The 18,229-nt window shown below is 48.2% G+C and overlaps 1 protein-coding gene across 1 annotated transcript; it reads right to left on the bottom strand.

The window, feature by feature from the left end:
• Positions 1 to 8,410: 8,410 nt before the first annotated feature.
• On the bottom strand, positions 8,411 to 11,534 carry LOC309884426 (uncharacterized protein; the record flags this gene model as incomplete). Its single annotated transcript, XM_082773380.1, has 6 exons — positions 8,411 to 8,875; positions 9,573 to 9,659; positions 9,862 to 9,937; positions 10,654 to 10,962; positions 11,208 to 11,267; positions 11,360 to 11,534. 6 exons carry the CDS (start codon positions 11,532 to 11,534, stop codon positions 8,431 to 8,433), a joined length of 1,152 nt encoding a protein of 383 aa, XP_082629506.1. The 3' UTR covers positions 8,411 to 8,430.
• Positions 11,535 to 18,229: the final 6,695 nt, after the last annotated feature.

The following is an 18,229-nucleotide window of genomic DNA, read 5'->3' as shown; positions in this document are numbered from 1 at the left end:
TAGAAATCCCTGGTGCCACCCACGCCCTGCCTCCCAGCAGAGCGAACGCCTCCAAAGTTTGGGATACAGCTGCCTTGAAGCGTCCTTCCGAATGCACTGCTACACCTCGCCCACGGGCTGGATGGCTCTTGTTCTGCTTTTGCAGAGCTGTGAAACACCTGCGGCCAGCCCCCTTGGGAGATGCTGAAGGACAGGAGAGGCCAAATGCATTTGCTCAGTGCCAAACTGGGAAGGGAAATGTCTGCACTCAGCTGTACGACCTCTGCTTCTTACTGCTTTGAGCACTTTTTTTTTTAGCACTTAGAGGACAGCAGCTGCAAAGGCAGCTTCAGGTCTGAGTCTGCCCCCAGTGTACCACGGGTGCACCCGCTCCTCTTCCAAGCCCCCCACGGGACTATGAAATCCGGGGGCATGAAGTTGGTGCAGTCAGCACTGGGGACAGTGAGGGGGAGTGTGGGGGACTTGGTTTTGTATCGAAAGGCAAAAGGATTTCAGAAGTTCTCCTCCTTTGTCTCCCTGCACAGGTCCAGGCGGTCAGCTCCTGATCTCGGTGATGCCCAGTTTAAGGGCAAGGCGGCTGCCTGCGAGCCAGGTTCCTTTGGTACAGCCTCAAGGAGAGGCTGGGGTTTGCTCTGTCGCAGACTCATCACAGACAAATGATTCAGTACATCAGAAAGCCTCTCCCATTTCTCCTGGCTGCATTAATGCTTCAGCTACCACCATTTCAAAAGAAATATCATTTATCCAAATCCCACAGAGCCCCCCAGTACCCAGAGCCAGATGCGCTCACAGCAGCAGCAAGGAGAGGACAGGGACATGGTCCCAGAGCTGCCCCAGCCTCTCTTCACCACTGATTTCACCCCAGGTAATACACTCTCTGGCATTTTATCTTCTAGATCTAAGCTTCATTAATCACAAAAAGCTGGCTGTGGTCCATGTCCTAGAGTCTCTTCGATTTGGATGGGAATTGTTGCCTTGTGAATACGTGCGTCACCGTGCACCGTGCAAGGGAAGGAGCTGTGCCACTGCTCTGGCACATGCCTGGCAAGGTGGGACAGGAGCCACTCGGTAAAAGTTGATCCTGAGACAAGATAAAAGTCAGACAGACCATCATAGGGTTTCTCGTAACAACATTTCCTTGGTCTTTCTTCCTCTGCTTTGTAGAAAGCTCTTGTTATACCAGTGAATAAGAGTCCCAGTGCACCAAAGCAATTTTCAGCAGCAATAGCCTGTGAAAAAATCTGGAAGCATTATCACTCATTAACATTACAAGACGGGGAAGGCTAGGGTAGGGGAAAAAGCTGAAACCTCTTTGATTCTTTTACCATGGTGAAGTGGATTGCTCAATGACAAGTACACAGGGTAAACCCACAGATTAGCCAGAAGAAATCTTGCCTTTGCTTTAAGCACATAAACATGAAGGTTTGGAGGAGGATGTTCCAAGCTGAGGAAGGTTTACTCATCTCTTTTACATGCCTGAAAACACATCCAGCATATTTCAGGCAGAATTTGGCCAATTCACTTTCTGCACTCAAAGCTTTAATGTGAGCAAAGAACATGAGGCTCTCAACAGCCTCTCTCATTTCGCTATGCAGGAAAAATCGTATTTGCATTTTGCCTATGGATCGTTATTTTCAGTTTGAAATTCAGGGACTATAAACTGAATCCAATTGAGTTCTCATAATTTTATTTTATTTTATTTGAAGATGAACTCCTGCAGGTTGAAGGTATTGAATAAAACTCACCCTGACTTCAGCAATGAAAATCAGACCTTTCATTGGCATTATGTGAAGGAGATGGGAAGAGATAGCAGTTCAGTGGCTTCCCAAAAACATCACCCCTGTTTTCAGCCCCAGAAAGGAAAAAAACAATTTCTGTGCTCAGTTGTGTCTCAGTTTGTCATCTGGGGACCCGTTCACTTGTCCATGTTGTTACCCATAAAGACGGAGCTCTCCGAAGCTGGAGCTGCACCATATGGGTATCACGTGTGACATTTTGCTATGTGATACTCTTAATAACCAGGCATTACAAATTCAAAATGAGCCTAAATGGAGGCTTCCCTTCTACGTATTTATCCTCTTTACAAGTTTCTGGCATGTAAGCCCCAGAGACCACAAAACACAATAAAACATATTCTGCAGCTAATTTATGGTAACTGGAACTGTTAGGCATTTAATTTTAATAAGAAATGGCAGGATAATGTCCGTGCAACTGGAAATGCCTCCATTTGCTGTCTTCCCTAATCAAAAATTAACTTATCTTTCTTCTCACAGAAGAGCATGGGTTCCCCTCTTCCCCACTTTTCAGGCCATTTGTCACCACAGATGACTGCAGATTTACGGTACAGTCTCACAAGGGCAGGCAGGGTTAGTGGGCTATTTCTAAAGAGAACAGCGGGTAGATACGCCTTGGAATTGCTTCCTCGGCCCAGGCATCAAATTCAGTTAAAGTGAAGATGTTTAACATAGCTAACATTGGCATCACCTGCCTTTGTACGGGCCCTGCAAGCACACTTCAGGAGCCACAGCCAAAATTCACAGGTAGCTGCTGAGCTCAGCACCTATTTCATGTTATTCCTGAGCCCTTCGGAGCACCAGCCTCCTTCTGCAGAGGCAGAAATAAACCTTCGCCCCGGCACTGTCTGCAAACAAGGCGGCTCCCTATTGATTGTTTCTTCTCCACTCCTCCTTACCCTCTGTGCTCGCTTAATGAGCATGGGACCAGATCTCAACCCGCTGCAGATTCCGGATAAAAATGGGCAAACCATCGGAGTCTGCGAATTATCATTTTCTTTTATTAGCAATATGAACTTTGCCAAATCCAAGGGGTGTTCAAGAGCATTTGGGAGCAAAACAGTAAAGCCAGATGCTGAGCGAGCTTTGCAGGTGCTGCTAGGCACCTGCCGTGGATCTGTGCTTTGGCATTTCTCCCCTTGCTCATGCCTGTATTTCTGGCTCCTGAGTGACCTTGTAAATGCAGCCCTCTGAATCCAGCAAGCACAGAAGGGTGAGTTATGGCCTGTACACAACACAGGGGGGAAAAAAAGCACAGGACAGACATTCTCAGCTTTCAAATCATGCACCAGAAAGCAGGTCTGTCCCTGGTGCTGTGGGGTCTCACGGGGATGGTTTTCCCTCCTGAAAACACAAGCTCCTTGTGCACTCCTTGGAGTATAAACGAAACCAGCGGTGTATATTATACAAATAGGAATTACTCAAATTAATGGCAAGATTACAATAAGCTGTAAAATTCCTCTACCAAAACAACTCATTAAACTGGCTGATTTCATTTTTCACCCTGATGGTCTCATTGGAAGTGTCATGAATACAGCGATGCCAGTCTGAGGCAAGAAACGCAGGGACATGCTGAACAGAGAGGCAGGACTTCCAGAAAATGCAAACCCAACGACTTCTTGGTTTGGCTCAAGAATTAGGAAACATGCTCTGCAAAGGCCTTTTGCAGCTGGTTTTGCTGGGAAATCCTGCCTGCAAACGAAGGCAAGGATGCAGGAGTGATGAAAACATCACTTCTGTCTCCTAGAAACAGGACAAACTCATACACTTAAGACATACAGAAGAGGGGCTTGACCCTTCCCCAGCACCTTTCCAGTGAATGTATTGAAAATATAATAGCGATGATGTTGCTCCACTGAAGTCAGTGATTTTATCAGTTCTCTCACTTAAGAAATGATTGATTTTCTCATATTACCGGGATAAATTCTGGCCTGTAATATGTAGGTCACGAACTCATCCATCTCCACCTTCTGAATCTCTGGGCATGGTACTCCTAGAATTAATGGTAATAATAATAAACTCCTATCTCCTTCGGATCATAAGAGTTTAACGATTATTCATTAGCAAGAGTGCGTTGCTTCTGCAGCCTCCTCTTCCCTCGCACACCCGACTCTCTGGGCTACGCCGCTTGTATTTACGAGGAGCAGTCAATAAACCCCATGCGGTTGTAGGCTTTGTGGGGTGCTAATTTCTCCCTTTCTGAGCTAGGCACACAGTCCCCACGGCTCCAGCTAAGTCCTTTTGCCAAACAAACAACAAAAAAAAACAACTCCCCATACAACAAATGATTAAAGGAGAGCGTGCCTCCAAGCTGCGTGATGCGGAGAGAGGGTGCTGGAGGAGTGGGATGTGCTGGGATGGGAGGTGCAAGACACTGACAAGGGGATGCTGGGGCCTTATAAAGAAGATAACAGGAGCATGGTCCCACCAGCCCTCTTCCTGCACTGAGGGGAAGAAGCTGAGAAGCCACTTCCATGCCTCAAATCATCCCCGGGAGGACAGGATTGGGGTAAGCACAGGGTTGAGATGCCACCGCTCCTCTGCAGGGTCCTTCCTCCTGCATCCAAGCCCTTGGGCAAGGACCGAAGTGATGTCTGCACTCCTGAAGTATCTGAGCAGAAGACAGTACCTGGCTCTGAAGATTTTATGGTATCTTTCCATGCGCTGCACGCCAAGGCAACGAGAGCTGTCATCAGTCGGAGGGCACTGAGCTCTTTTTGGCCTCTGAATATAATTCATTTAAGCTCTTATGAAGTAATTCATATCCAGATTTTATTAGACGTGGAAGACCTTTTTATTTCCTCAGTGTATTCAGCACACAGAGAACTGGTGCTATGGTTAATTTTATTTCTGTGCTTTCTGTGTTTTAATAATGATCTCCCCAGCTCCATTTGACTCTGAATAGATGGAGGAGATAGAGAGAGATGAGGCTGAATAATGTAATCATGTACTGCAGACAGAGAAATACTGGTAAAAATCATGTGTAATGAGTATATGACTGAAGCAGAGAGATGAAAGTTATAAAATCTGATGTAGTTGCACACCTACCAGGTTTGTGGCTACACTCTCCAAAATATGCAGTTATGCTTTCAAGAAAAATTCAAAACGATGAAAAGTGACTTGCAGATTTGAAAAATATTTCAAAAGTGCTAACATCATATACACGTATAGCTGAGGGGGCACAGCTCTATGTGTATTTTCTGTCTTTCACTTCTTTTAAAAGCCATATAAGATAAAGAGAAAGAATAAATAAATAAATAAATAAATAAATAGATAGGTAAATAAAATCCTGTGACACTATTTGTGTGCTGAATGCCACTAGGATGTGACAGTTTCAAGACCAAGTTCTGGCATTTTGTATCTCACTGGCCCTGCAGCTGAGGTATCCCCAGGACACGTCCCAGTTCCCTGGGCTGGGTGATGGAGCATCTCGAACCAGATGAAGCCACGAGCACAAAACGCTTCCACCTCCAATTCTGCACCAGAAGATTTTTCCAAGTGCATTGAGCAAGCTGTCTGGGCCTCCTGGAACTGCAGCCAGCTTCTGTAACACTTGATTGAAAACCAGGAAAGGATTTAGTTATGTTTAAACATTATTCCTTTAACCGATACTCACAGTTTGCATGATTTCAATAAACTGTGTTACATTTTCCAGGGGATTCACACAGCGCAGATATTGAGAGATTTAGCAGTGTGTGTTTCTTATGAGCCCAGAAATGGGCAAATTAAAATCTGCCTGTGCTGGACACTGGAATCCCCCGGGCAGAGTCAAGGAGATGAAATTGAAACAAATGGGATTGAGCACCAGAGAATTTCCGTCTTGTTTTGGCTGTTTGTCTTTCTTTTTTTTTTCCCTTGTGAGCTCTCCTCAGCAGCATCTCTCCTGGCTGTTCTTGCCTTGCTGGGTTTGCTCTGGGAGCAAGCAGCGGAGGAGCAGGACCTCTGTGTCCTGCTGAAGGGAAAGAGAACTGGACAGTTCAGACCTGTCGTGTATGTTGCAGAGGTGGACAAATCCCATTCCTTTTTGTTTCTGCACCAACTGCAAAATTCCCTTGAAGCCCAGCCTGCGTTTTGAGCCCAGCTTTCCCTGCCCGTGCCCTGCTGCCCCTGGAGTGCCCAGAACAGGAGGGGAGCGCTGATTTTAATGGGATGCTACGGTTCCACCCACACAATTCATCTCAGCAGAAAGACCTGTCCAGCTTCTGCCAGCGATTCTTTTAGAAGTGAGAGGTTAACACAATTCAGTCAGGCTGCCCTTCGTCATTCAGAGAGACAGGCTTTGAACATCCCCAGGTGAAGTGGCTCTGGCATAAACCCTCCTCCTCCTCTTCCATCTTCCCTGACCCCTTCATCCCTGAAGGGATGTCACATCCATGTGCTCTGATCTTCTCTCTCGAGGCCGATTAGCCAGAGCTGGAGTTCAGGGAGTTGTGAGCACGGGCTTCCTCGTGGTGCTGCTTGATCATCGGTGTCTGCGAGTGCTCCCAATTAGCCTGCAAATGCTGCCTCCACTTCACAAATACCTTAAAATTGAAGTTTAACGAAAAGCCACCTGTGTAGCCTTTCTTCAGCGCTCTCTGCCATATCAAAGCCTTTGAAAGCAGCTAAGGACAAGGTTTATTGCCTGGAAGGGTCCATTTGAGCATCAACTCCTTTGTGCTGAGGCTGCTGCACGGAGTCAGGGAGCAGCCACCAGCCCGTGCCACCAGCCATGCTTTTGGGGAGCTTTGGCTGAGCATCAGTGAGGGCATCAGGCTGTGAAGTTCACCTCCCAGGGAGCCACCAAAGGGCCTTGCAAGCAGAAAGGTCGCCTGGCTCGGCTGCTTCCAGAGGAGCTGATTAAAGACTTGTTTCAGGAGCCGTCGGTACCCGCAGCAAGCCCATCCCTGCAGTCTGATTCTCTCTCCTTGTGCAGTAATGATCTGCAGCTCGTCGGAGGGGGCTCGCTGGGGGAGGAAGGCAGCAGCATGTTTCAATAAATGATATTTGTGAGGCTGCAGCTTTGAGGTGGATATGATGAAGAGCCAGGAGGCTGGCTGAAGGTGAAACAAGTGCACAGGGAAGTGGCTTGGAGGAGGAAGAGGTGGTCCAAGGCAGCATCCCCACCATCACATCCCACTGCCGGGGTGCAGCTGGGGAAACTGGAAACTGATCCTGCAGGGAAGATCTGCAAAGCCCCAGGGGCTGGCACCAAAGCCAGCACAGCAGAATTGAGCCACCTGTGCCTTTGTAGCCTTCCAAGGGTTCTTCTCTGAGCACACACACAAAAAAAAAAAAAAAAAAAAAAAACTTCTGCATGGTAGAGAGTTTGGAGGGGCATTTGCACTGGGAAAACAGAAGGAATATGTTCAGTTCCTGGCTACAGCAGTCTGGCATGAGTGTTGAACACATCTGATGGAAACAGCGCCAAAAACATTGGCAGGCATATCTGCCACCAAAATCAACATGCTGCACGGTGCTAACCCTACTTAATGGTTTTGTTTTTCAATTAGAAATAAGGGGGCAGGGAGGAAAGCTCTGAAAATCACACACTTCTTTTTGCTTTTCCAAAGTAGCTCTGTGTTTTTCAGTACATCCATTTTTCACTATTATTTCTCCTGTAATTTTAAAGAAAGTAATTACTTGAAAACATTGCAAAACATATGAATTAAACCAAATGTTTTGATTAACTCAAAGCCAGTGATGTTTCCTTTCCTCAATAATTTCAAAATTAAACTTAAAAAAATCTTATCTGAGAAGCCTGTTTAAAAGGGAATGTTTGGTATTTTGCGGCCCTTCTGTTAGGTGGACAGCTGCCAGCATGTTACTCTTTCAGTGTTAAAAATACTTTTAATGGACCCAAACTCCAGCTCTAAGCTATTTAGAAAGGAAAAAAAAAAAAAAAAGACAAACAAACATGTTTTTCTAGTCCTTCTCCTTAGCCTCTCATACAGAAAAAAAAAAAAAACACCCTGATTGTACGTGGAATTTCTTAGCTAAGATATAAATACTGTATTTAAATTATAATGACTGCATTCATAACATGTCTGCTCTTTGAAGGAAAGGTGGAAAGGTGTAGCTGCACTGGGACAAATTTCGTTCTCCCCCTCCTCCCCACCTGAAAATGTGCAGGATTTCTCCATGGAGATAATCGAGTGTTGAAAGGAAAATTCATGTCATGTAATTTCCACGGGAGACTTCTCTTGTTCAGCAGATTTCATTACTGCAAACGTTTCAACACTTCTTCCATACAACCACATTAAAACAAGGGGTGAGGCGGGGGGGAAGGAAATAATCCTTCTCTGGAGGTTTTATGGCATTACTTTAATGAGTCTGCCCTTCTGTTACCCTGAAGCTTTTGAGTTTGTCCACCCAAAAGTTCCGGAGCCCATCACGCAGACAGCACCCTGAGGCTTGCACACAGACCACAGAGGAAGGGGCTTGTAAAGTGCTAGCAGCTGTGCAGAACTCTAGCCAAGCTGGGCAAAATTCCCCCCGGATTAAAGCGGACAGACATTTGGGAAAGGTCTGTGCTGTGCTGAGCACCCAGATCTGCTGGGTGGGTTCCTCCAGGGGAATCAGGGTAACCCTGTGGCCACATCTTCCCTGGGAGAGCTCCTCAGGTGCACCATGACCAGAGACACCAATCCCCCATCTGTCAGAGACATTCTGTCTTAAACTTCTGCCTCAGGGCTTTCTGCACGTTCTGTATCTTCTCCGTGATCACCGTGTCGCTGAGGTGATCGCCAAACTTCTGTTTCAACAGCACCCGGATGATTTTGATGCAGCGTTCGTCCATCATGGGCTTCGCCTCCCGGAACGTGTTGCCCCTCCGCCCCGTGATGGAGTGGCTCTGGATGTAGTCGGAGGTGAAGAGCTTGTAGAGCAGAGTCTTGCAGGCCGTGCTGATTTTCTGGTCGAAACGGATGGCCTCTTTGAGCTGTTCCTTGGTGTAGCCATTGAAGAGCTCCACCACCTCGCAGGGTGGCCGATGGGGCTCCTCCTGGAAGGAGAGGGATTCCAGCCTCTGCACCTTCTTCTTCAGAGAGAGGACGTCCTGCTGCAGGTCCAAGACCATCCTCTCCAGCTGCTCTACCTTCTCCCTGAAAAATTAAAGCCAGAGGATAAGATGGGCAGAGGGAAGACAACCCCATGGCTCTTGCTAAACCCAAGCAGCACTGACGTGCGTCCTGCAAGTGGGCCCAGGACAAGGTCTCTGCCAGAAAGCCTGGGTGAGGAGCAAAAAATGACATGGTCAAGGCTTTCCAGAAGCTCAGAAACATTCAACTCTCAACCCCACCTCATCATGCATGCCTAGTGACTTTGATGGCCAATTTTCTTTTCAGTTTTAAGGAAGATACAAGGCCAGTATTCCCAGGGGGTACTTATCCATGGTACAAAACAATGGGCACACAAGAAATGACAATACCAGTGCCATAACATGATTTTTGGCACATGCTTCTTTGCAGTAAAACTGTCCCTAGTAGCTACTTCATCACTGGGTACTTGTCGTTAAAGTAATGGACAATAAAGCAAGCAACACACAACCATGTTCAAACACGATAGGTGGCATTTTGATGGTTATAGGCAAGAGCTTTGTGGTTTCTGCACTGTTTTAGAGCCTTCCTGCATCTCTAGCGCTGAGCCCTACAATCAGAAACACCTGGCTCTGATTACATTGAGATTCAGCAGCTCTTGGCTCTAAAATTGCACCGTTTTGTCACCCAGCTGTGGTCTCAGTGTTCATTTCTGTAGTGAGGGAAATACAGTTAAGAACAAGTGCCTCCTTTTGCTAATTACCTTTCCATTTCACCAGGACTGAATTTTTTCTGAACTCTCTCAAAGGCATCCGTCTCTTGCAAAGCATCCAGCTTTCGTTCTTCACAGCTGGAAGAAACAAGCAAGCTAAGAAGCACTGCCACCAGCTCCACGTTCCTGTTGCATTCATTCCTGCTGAGAATTATCTGGAATTTAAGGGCTGGCAGCAAAGTCAACTCTGGTTTCACTTACAGCAAACCCAAAACATCGCATGAAATGATTTTATATGGCATGAGACAGTCGGGGTCCTCACCGTGCCGCCAGGTGTTACCTGTTCAGACAGACGTGTTGCTGGCACGGGGACAAGATGCCATCTGACTTCCTCTTCATTGCCAGGGCAATGTAATCTAGAGGCAGGAATGGGGGACAAAATGAACAAGCCTGCTGTTGACCAGGCCAGCACCTGAATCCCTTTGTCTCCAGGACAAATTATCTTAGCACTCGTGCCGAATTGCACGGCAACACATGGTTCTCTTTGCATAACTAGAATGACCCAAATGTGCTTTCCAGGACTGAACAATTGAGATTTTGTTTTTAGAAAAGGTGGTGTCTCGAGGGCTGCTTGTGCTTTCAACCAAAACAAAAAACAAAAACAACAGTGGGCAAGGCAGGAGGAACCAGTGTGTCTCTGGACCCTGCTGTTAGTCAGCACGTAGAGAATGCACCCATGCATTTCTAGAACTGGTTAGCACATGCACTGGTGGATGGAAAAGCAGGCAAACAAAGAGGCAAGACTTAGAAGACTTGGCTAATCAAGGGACAGGACTTTTGGGTGTCACGGTTATTCAGGCAGGCTGGATTGTTTTCTTGGCTGACAGGGAAAGAGCTGCTAGCCCAGGAGAAAGAGTTGGAGCCTGGCTCAGCAGATCCCATATGCTGTTGCACATGCACCTCCCTGTAGACAACCCTCCTGAAGATCTCACGGGTGAAAAGGACCAGAAAATTTCATCTCTGACCCTTGTAGACCTGGAGCAAAGTGGAGGTGTCCTGGCAGCCACACAGGTTCCCAGCCCAACAGCAGGAGATGGCAAGGGTCAAGGTCCTGATTTACAGCCCCATTTACCTCTGGTAGCGGTGCCAGCCCTGTCCTCTTCACCCTGGGACGTCCCCGGCACGGCCAGGGTGACAAAAGGGGCCGGGGGGGTGAAGGCACTGGCTGGGTGGGGTGGCCCCAGGGCACGTCTCTCCTTGATGATGGAGGAGCTGCCAACATCACCGGGCAGGCCAGCCTCGGCTGCCCGCAGCAGCGGCTTGCTGGGGTAACTCCGGTCCCCATATTTCCTGGAGGCATTCCCCGGGGTCCATTTCGGGAAGGTTTTCCTGGATTTTTTTGCCTGAGGTGGCATCATGCTGTGGTTGGCCGGTTCATCTTCTGAAAGCAAAGTGGACACTCAAGACATACAATTTGGGGTCGGTGCTGGGCATCCCCCACCTCCCGCTCACCACTGCTCACCCTGATGGCAGGGCTGGGAAATTTGTGATGGGACAGCACCACACACAGCAGCTCCCCACCCAAAAAGCCCCAGGGAAGGTAGAAAGGTGCCATCTTCAACTCCTTTCACCCCAAACCCATCATCCCGCTGTACTAAAAGCTCCAAAAGCCGGGACACTACTCACTTAACGTCCCCAGGAGCTGTCTGTCTTCCTGCAGCTTCTTCTCCAGGACATCTTTGTGCTCTGCAGGAAGAGAGGAGAGGACTTTTCAGCACAAACCTTGTTCCCTCCTGAGCAGCCCCAAGTCAGCCTCCAAGGACAGGGCCCTCACTCACCGCTGATGCCCTCCACCATGCCCCAGTAGAGCCCGCTGAAGCCGGGGCAGCGGGCCAGCACCTGCTCGCCCACCGTGTAGAGGTGGAAGGGCTTGCGGGGCTCCTTGATGTTCTCGATGTTGATGACACGGCTGCCGTCGGGCCAGCTGATGAGGACGTAGAGCTTGGCCGACATCGGGGCTGCCCACCTGGAGCAGGAGAGCAGGAGGAGAGCATCGCAGCACGGCTTCGTGCTCGGGAGAAATTCATAAAGGGGGCTCTGCCTGAGGCTGCAAGCCCCGTAGGTACAAAATATTTCCTCTTTCATCTTTTCTACCTGTTGTTCCTCTTTCCCCATCCCTCTCCTGCTGTGCTTGTCTTGTCCTAAATCCTTCCCCTGTGGGGTTGTCCTGACTGGGGCACAGCCCCATGATCTTTCAGTGTCCCTGAACTTAATTTGAAGGACTCCAGCCACATGTGGTATCACCTGGGGTCAGGCAGGGGCTGCTCAAACTTGGGATGTGTTGGGCAGACCCTGGACAAGCCACCGAGCAGGCACGGGCTGGTTCCTCTGCCAGCATGAACCAGCACAGCTCAATCAACATCAATGGGGCTACAGCAATTTGCTGCAGAGGGGGACCAGATCTGTGCAATATCCAGGCAGGACAGGGAAAAGACTCGAAAAGACCCAGGTGTGTTCCAGGAAATGCTCTTCCCTTTGTCTGTACAGCTATTTTCAGAAATGTCAAACTGCTTTGATAAAGAGGACATCAGTTTACCTCCATTTCACACAAAGGGAAACTGAGGCACAGAGCAGCAAAGGAGACATCGAAGACAGCCAAATAGCTTTCAAACCCTCTCAAGCCACAGGGGCAGCTGAGGACCAGGCTCAGTGAGGATTTCTTTCCAGGTTTCATCCCACACATCACAGATGAGCACAAAACCAGGCAGGGACCAGCTGCCCAAGCTCCTAAGGGCTCTGGCAGAGCATCCCTTAGCCCATCCTGCTCCGCTTTGTGGCAGCGTTTGGCAGAAGGGTTCTGGGGACTGGGGCAGAGCCCTTGTGCCAGGCAGTGCACAGAGGATGGCTGCAGTGTCCGAAGCCAATGGCAGGGATCTGGGGCAGGGAGAGGAGTGGTGGAGCAGGGACAAACTGGCCAGACAGGCAGCTATGCCCCAATTTATTGCCATCTCTCATTTTGCATCCATATCCCCATTAAAGTTGAGCCTGGCCATGACTCCCCTCACCTGGGAGCTTCGGTTCACCCTGCACAACTTTGTCTTTCTCCTTCCCCCTTCCACCATCCAGCAGCTGCAGCAAAGCTGCTTGCAGGAGCTGTAACCCTCCCTGAACCCACCAGCCTGCCCTGCTGGCACAGACTCACATCTGGCTTGCTCCAATCATTTTCCCCTGACCGAGACACGCCGTGCCATTTATTTTTATAAGGCAGCACCATACAGCAGCTCGCCATGCGCTGACGGCTTGCTCCCCACATCCCCCTGCCAGCCACGGAGGTTGGATGCTCTGCAGCAGGCGGCTGCACCCAGCCCTCTGCGTAACCCCAGGAAGGGTACAGAGACCAAGCAGAGTGGGATATACTGAAAGCTGAGACTTCTCCCTCCCCAAAACACAGCTGTTTTCAAGAGCTCCTGTATTCTAAACAGCAAACAACCCCAACCCCCCAAATCTCCCTACAGGTGTTTTCCTTTCTGTAACATTTAAAGCAAAAAGCACTGATCTTCACTGCTGCTGCTGCTCCTTCCTGCCCCACTTACCAGGTGCTCATTTCCCTTACCGAACACAACAAAACTACACAAATGCACAAACAGAGAAAGAGAGAAAGAGAGAGAGAGAGATCAAAATCCTGATAGCAACAGAGCTCGTCCTTGCCTGGTTAGCACTGCTCCAGGTGTTGAGTCTTGCAAAATGTCTCCTGGCTATGCAGATCTCAGCTGCCTGCTCCAGGAGAGGAGGTGGCCGGACAGTCCTTTGCCTTGGGCTTGTCCCTTCACCACAGTTCCTTCTCAGGTCTCCTTTGTCTGGCTTAGAAAGCTCCCACCTGCTGTCCCCACTGCATTACAAAAAGAAGGAAGGAAGAAAAAAAAAAAAAAAAAAAAAAAAAAAGGAAAAAATAAAAGCCCCTTTGCTTTCTTTTTTTCTTGATTGTTTTGTTTCAGCATTATTTTTCCTGCTATTTTTCCATATACATATATATTTTTTTCCTTAGCTTGTTTCAGGTCTGTTTCTTACAGGGAGAGAAAGCAGAAGAGAAGAGAAAAAGCCTTGGATTTTTTGGAGCATGAATAAACCTTGCATTTCCATGAGTTATTCATGAATAATTCATGAAAATGCATGATTAATTCAGGTTCATGAATTATTCAGGAATAATTCTCGAACATTCCTGGTTAATTCATGCTCACACAGCGAGTGAGTCAGGCTCTAGGGCTTGGCAAATTCCTTTCTCCCCGAGACAGGAGAAGAGAGGCTTAGAGACGGCTGCATTGTGCACTTCCCATTTGCTGAGCCTGAGAAGCAAACATTCTGCAGGCCCTTTTTTTGAAACATGGGCTTGAAGAAGAGATCTGAAATGCCTGCAGCCTCCTGGCCATGGAGGAATAACACAGCACCAAAAGGGAGAGAAAGAGAGAGAGAATTTGCTCTTGGAAGGAAGCCTGGCAGCAAGGTTTTCTCCCTTTCAAAGCATCTTTTGGACTGGCTGCGCCTTTCCTTCTCCCCCTGCCTCCGGATCTCTGGCTGGTTAAGATGCACGCCAGCTGCTTCATTTGTTACCTGCTATGTACAGAAAAGGACAATACAAGCAATCTCTGCTTGAGGAAGCAGAGGGATTCCCCTTGCCACTCGCCCATCTGTCCCCACACGTGTGCACAAACACACTCAGCCCCTTGGCTGCCGCAGCGCACGCTGGTGGCAGTCAGCTCTGGGGCACCGTTTTCCCCCGTGGTTCATCACAAACATTAAGCTGGAGAGGAACAGCTCAGTCTTTGTGAATTTCTCCCCAAAATGCCACCCCTGCAACACCTAGAGTTTGCTACCGGAGTGTTTTTTTTTAATTACTGGTGCGTGCAGGGTCACAGCCTGCAGCCAGTGGGGGCATCACAAAAAAAATCCCCCTGCTGGGGTGGTCCCAAGGCTGGTGTGGGCACCTAGGACATTGCTAGGGGCTGAGGGCAGAGCCCCAGGGCAGCCCAGGTACTTTGCTGGGATGCTCATTAACAATCAGTTATCTCAAGAACCAGGAGACAGCCAGCACAGCAACCCCAAATCCCACAGACTAGCTCAGCCAGGGGTTTAGTGACACAGGTTTTCAATACCTTGAGCTGCCAGTTCCCAGAAACCCAGCTAAAATACAAGGCATCAGCTTTGTCAGAGCCCGCAGTGAAGAAAAGCTGCTGTGTGGCACCCAGCCTGCCATGGTCTGAGCTGGATCCCTGCAGGAAAAGGCACAGGGACTGGAGCCACCTCAGCCCAGTCCACAAAAGCTGCTCCAGCCCCTGCAGGACATGGAAATACAGCACAGGAGTGAATAATCCAGCAGGGCTGTCTGTCTTGTCTTAGCCAAAAGCAGCTCTGGATGCTGTGGAGACTTCAGATGTTCAGTGAGATATCAGCAAAGGACCTCATACAGAACCACAGGGCAAGAAAATGTCTTTATCCCTGAATGGCAATATTCACAGCTCAAAGAATACAGCTGTCAGCCCAGGAAAACAAGATATTAAATAGAGATCCAAGATAAGGAAACATATCACTGCAGATACAAGTGTAAAAGCAGCGATATTTGAATTCTATGACGTTTTGAATGATGTTGCTGAAGGAGAATTACACATGAAGAAGAATTGAAAAAGCAATGATGAGAAGAAAAATAATAGGCACATGACAATGGATATGAGATTGGATTTCTGTTTTTATGCAGGATGTGGTCCAATAAAATCTGCTTGCAAAGTGGCCTTGCTGAAGCAAATATTGTTTGGTTTGCTTTGAAAATCCATCAGTATGCAAAGCCCAGTGGATGACTAGTCCTGGGGGCAGGAGTGGGCAGGGGCTCTACTGCAAGCAGTGGGAGAAGAAAGGTTGCAGTGACCACAAGAGGAAGACAAACTGTGGTCTCAGCAGATAAACCAAGACTCCATTCGTAAACATAGTGTTATTGTTGAGTTATTCCAGGAAAATACAAGTCTGAAGTGAATCTGAAGCATATGACTTCATGGGAATTAGCAAGTCCTGATTAGCTTTGCCATGCTGTGTTTGACTATGAAATCCATTGCCAGACTCTGACTGGGGGCTGTACCAGAGCTGCTGCTTTGGGAACCTCCAGCTCTGCATTTCCTGGCTCTTTGAAAACAAATCTCATCCTGCCCCCCCAGCACCAGCACGTTTCCACCCTGTAAGCTGTATGTGCCGAGATTTAAGTTTCAGCTGTGACTAAGGGACAGTGATAGAGTCTTTGTAAACTTGTCTAGAGAAGCACTGAAGGAACCATGATCAGCATTTTACAAAACCAAGACCAGCGGCTGTTCAAATGCTGCCCTGTCTTTATCAGGATGATCATAATTGATGTTTAATGGGATTTAAATAGCAAATGTAGGTGTCTTTAATCTCCCTTTGTGTTTTACCTCTGCAGTGTTCCTTTTCGTTCAGCGTGCACGCTTCACCATTTCAAGACACAGCCATAGATGGATAACTGAGGGAAAAGAGCTGCATGGTTCATGACTGTTGTTGCCACAATGCAACAATGTGGGAAACACCAAGCAGTGGGGTTTGGTGGGAGCAGACCTGAACATTGCCAGGGCACGAGCTGCAAGAAGGACCCAGGCATTTAGCAAATCCCCCTTGTCCCCAGTCCCACTTGGGATGGCTGTTAGGGCTGCGGAAGTCATTAGAATGGATCTGGGATGTGATTTTGTGGCCATCTGTGAGACAAACGCAGTGGCATAAGTCACTGCCTGTACCAGAGAGAGACCACCTGGTGGCATTCTGCATTTTTAATGACAATAAGTACAAGTCCCCTCTCTGCTGGTGGTACGAGAACACCGAAACATGATCCAGGCTAATAAGGCTGGAATTAAATGTATTTTAATTAGAGATTTGTCTCTTTCTTAATAGGCTAGAAATAAGTTAAATCACTCAGAAATGGGGAGCAAGGCAAGTCCCAGGTCAGCAGTCACCTAGTCTGGTACACGTAAGTCCTACCCACTGCAGTTTGTCAAATGCTTTTTCCAGTCCGCAGGCCTGGCAGAATATCTTGCAGTTTGGTAAATGTAAAGCCCTTTCTTCTCTTTGTTGCCTTGAATTCATCAGAATATTTTTTTTTCCTCTGCAGAAAAGAGATTCCCCGTTGTAATTCCATTCAAAGAAGCCTTTCTTTTCACCTATTCAGCTTTGCATCATTTTGCAATGCCTATTTCCTGAGCTGTCTGTATTTATTTGACCTTTGCGCTCTACAACATCTGTTTCCTTATCTGCTTGGCTGGATGGTTCCTTGGGCTTCTTTTGTGAGCTTGTCAGTGAGATAGCACAAGTACAGCCCGGTGGGGGGGCACATGGGGCACGAGCTCCCAGGAGGAGGGCAGGGTAGGGTGCTGCCACCAGCCCCCTCCATGGGGTCCAGACAGAAGACAGCTCTTGGCCACAGCTTTGCTCTATTGGGCTGGTTTTCCCCCATTTCTTCCCCTTTCTGGCAGAAAGCACAAAGTGGGCTACAAAGAGCAGTTATTTTCGTCAGGGAGCATGGGCACAGCACTGCACTGAGGTGCCACAGGGACGTGTCACCCCCCACAATGTCCCCAGGCACAGCATCCTGAACACCAAAACATGTGAAATCCTCTGCTTTCACCTTACATAACCACAGCTGCTAATCATTCCTCGCAGGGCGCTTAATATTGCTGAATAATTCATCAGATCCCCTCCTACACGTCATAGCACCAAGTGAAGCAGCACCGAGGCCTTGCAGGCCCAGCGCGGCTGGCACCACACAGGGCCCAGAGGTGCCACCACGAAGGGGCCATGGGGGTCCCACCAAGCACCCCGGACACAGGGGAAAGGAAAATGCTGAACAGGTTTGCAGCAACACACTGTAAAATCAGACAAACAGAGAAATCGTCCTCGGACAGATGGTTCTCTGGGCCTCTTGTGTGAATAATCTGTCAAAATCCATGGCTCTGCTTAGCAGGGAGAACAACCCCACCCCAGCCCTGCCTACTCAGTGACATTATTTTGGTACCTGACTACTTAAAAGGTTTAAGCATACTCTCTCTAATTTGCTAAACTGACAAATTTACTCCTCTCAGGAGACATCCTCATCTCCATCTTCACCCTCTTCAGCCTTACACACTCGGTTCAAAACATGAAAAGGTTTTTTCCTTAATTTCTTCTCCAGGAAGAGGGAATTGATCTTTTATTTTTAGCATGACAGCCACAGCTTAAATTGACACGTTGACTGCAAAAATCCACTGCTCGTCACATCAAAGGCTGATTCAATAGTACCTATTACTCTGGTAATGGAGGTCTTCTCAGGGAAGAGTGAATTAGTACAAAGAGACACAAGCACAAAGCACGAGGGGGAGAGAGGAGCTGACAGGACCAAAATGGATAGGGTCTTCTCCCTAGAGATGCACATCTGTGCAAGGAGGCAGAGGAAGGAGCAAAAGCTGAGAAGACAGTGGTGGTTTAAATTAGGATATTTCTTGCACAGGGCAAGCAAAAACATGACACACTTCTCACCTTGTCAATGGATGCAATTCATTCCTCTCAGCTCCAGCTGGGGAAATGTGGGACAGGGTCCAGTCCTCACTTGCCTAGTGAAGGACAGAATCGATCTGAGCTCAGCCCAGTTTTCACTGCATGAACTTCACGGGCTTCTACAAGATGTAACT

This window comes from Aythya marila (genome assembly GCF_965140915.1).
Source record: "Aythya marila genome assembly, chromosome: 16".
NCBI classification, from domain to species: domain Eukaryota; kingdom Metazoa; phylum Chordata; class Aves; order Anseriformes; family Anatidae; genus Aythya; species Aythya marila.
Note: the sequence above shows the minus strand (reverse complement) of the source record. Positions and strands in the feature narration are given on the sequence as shown.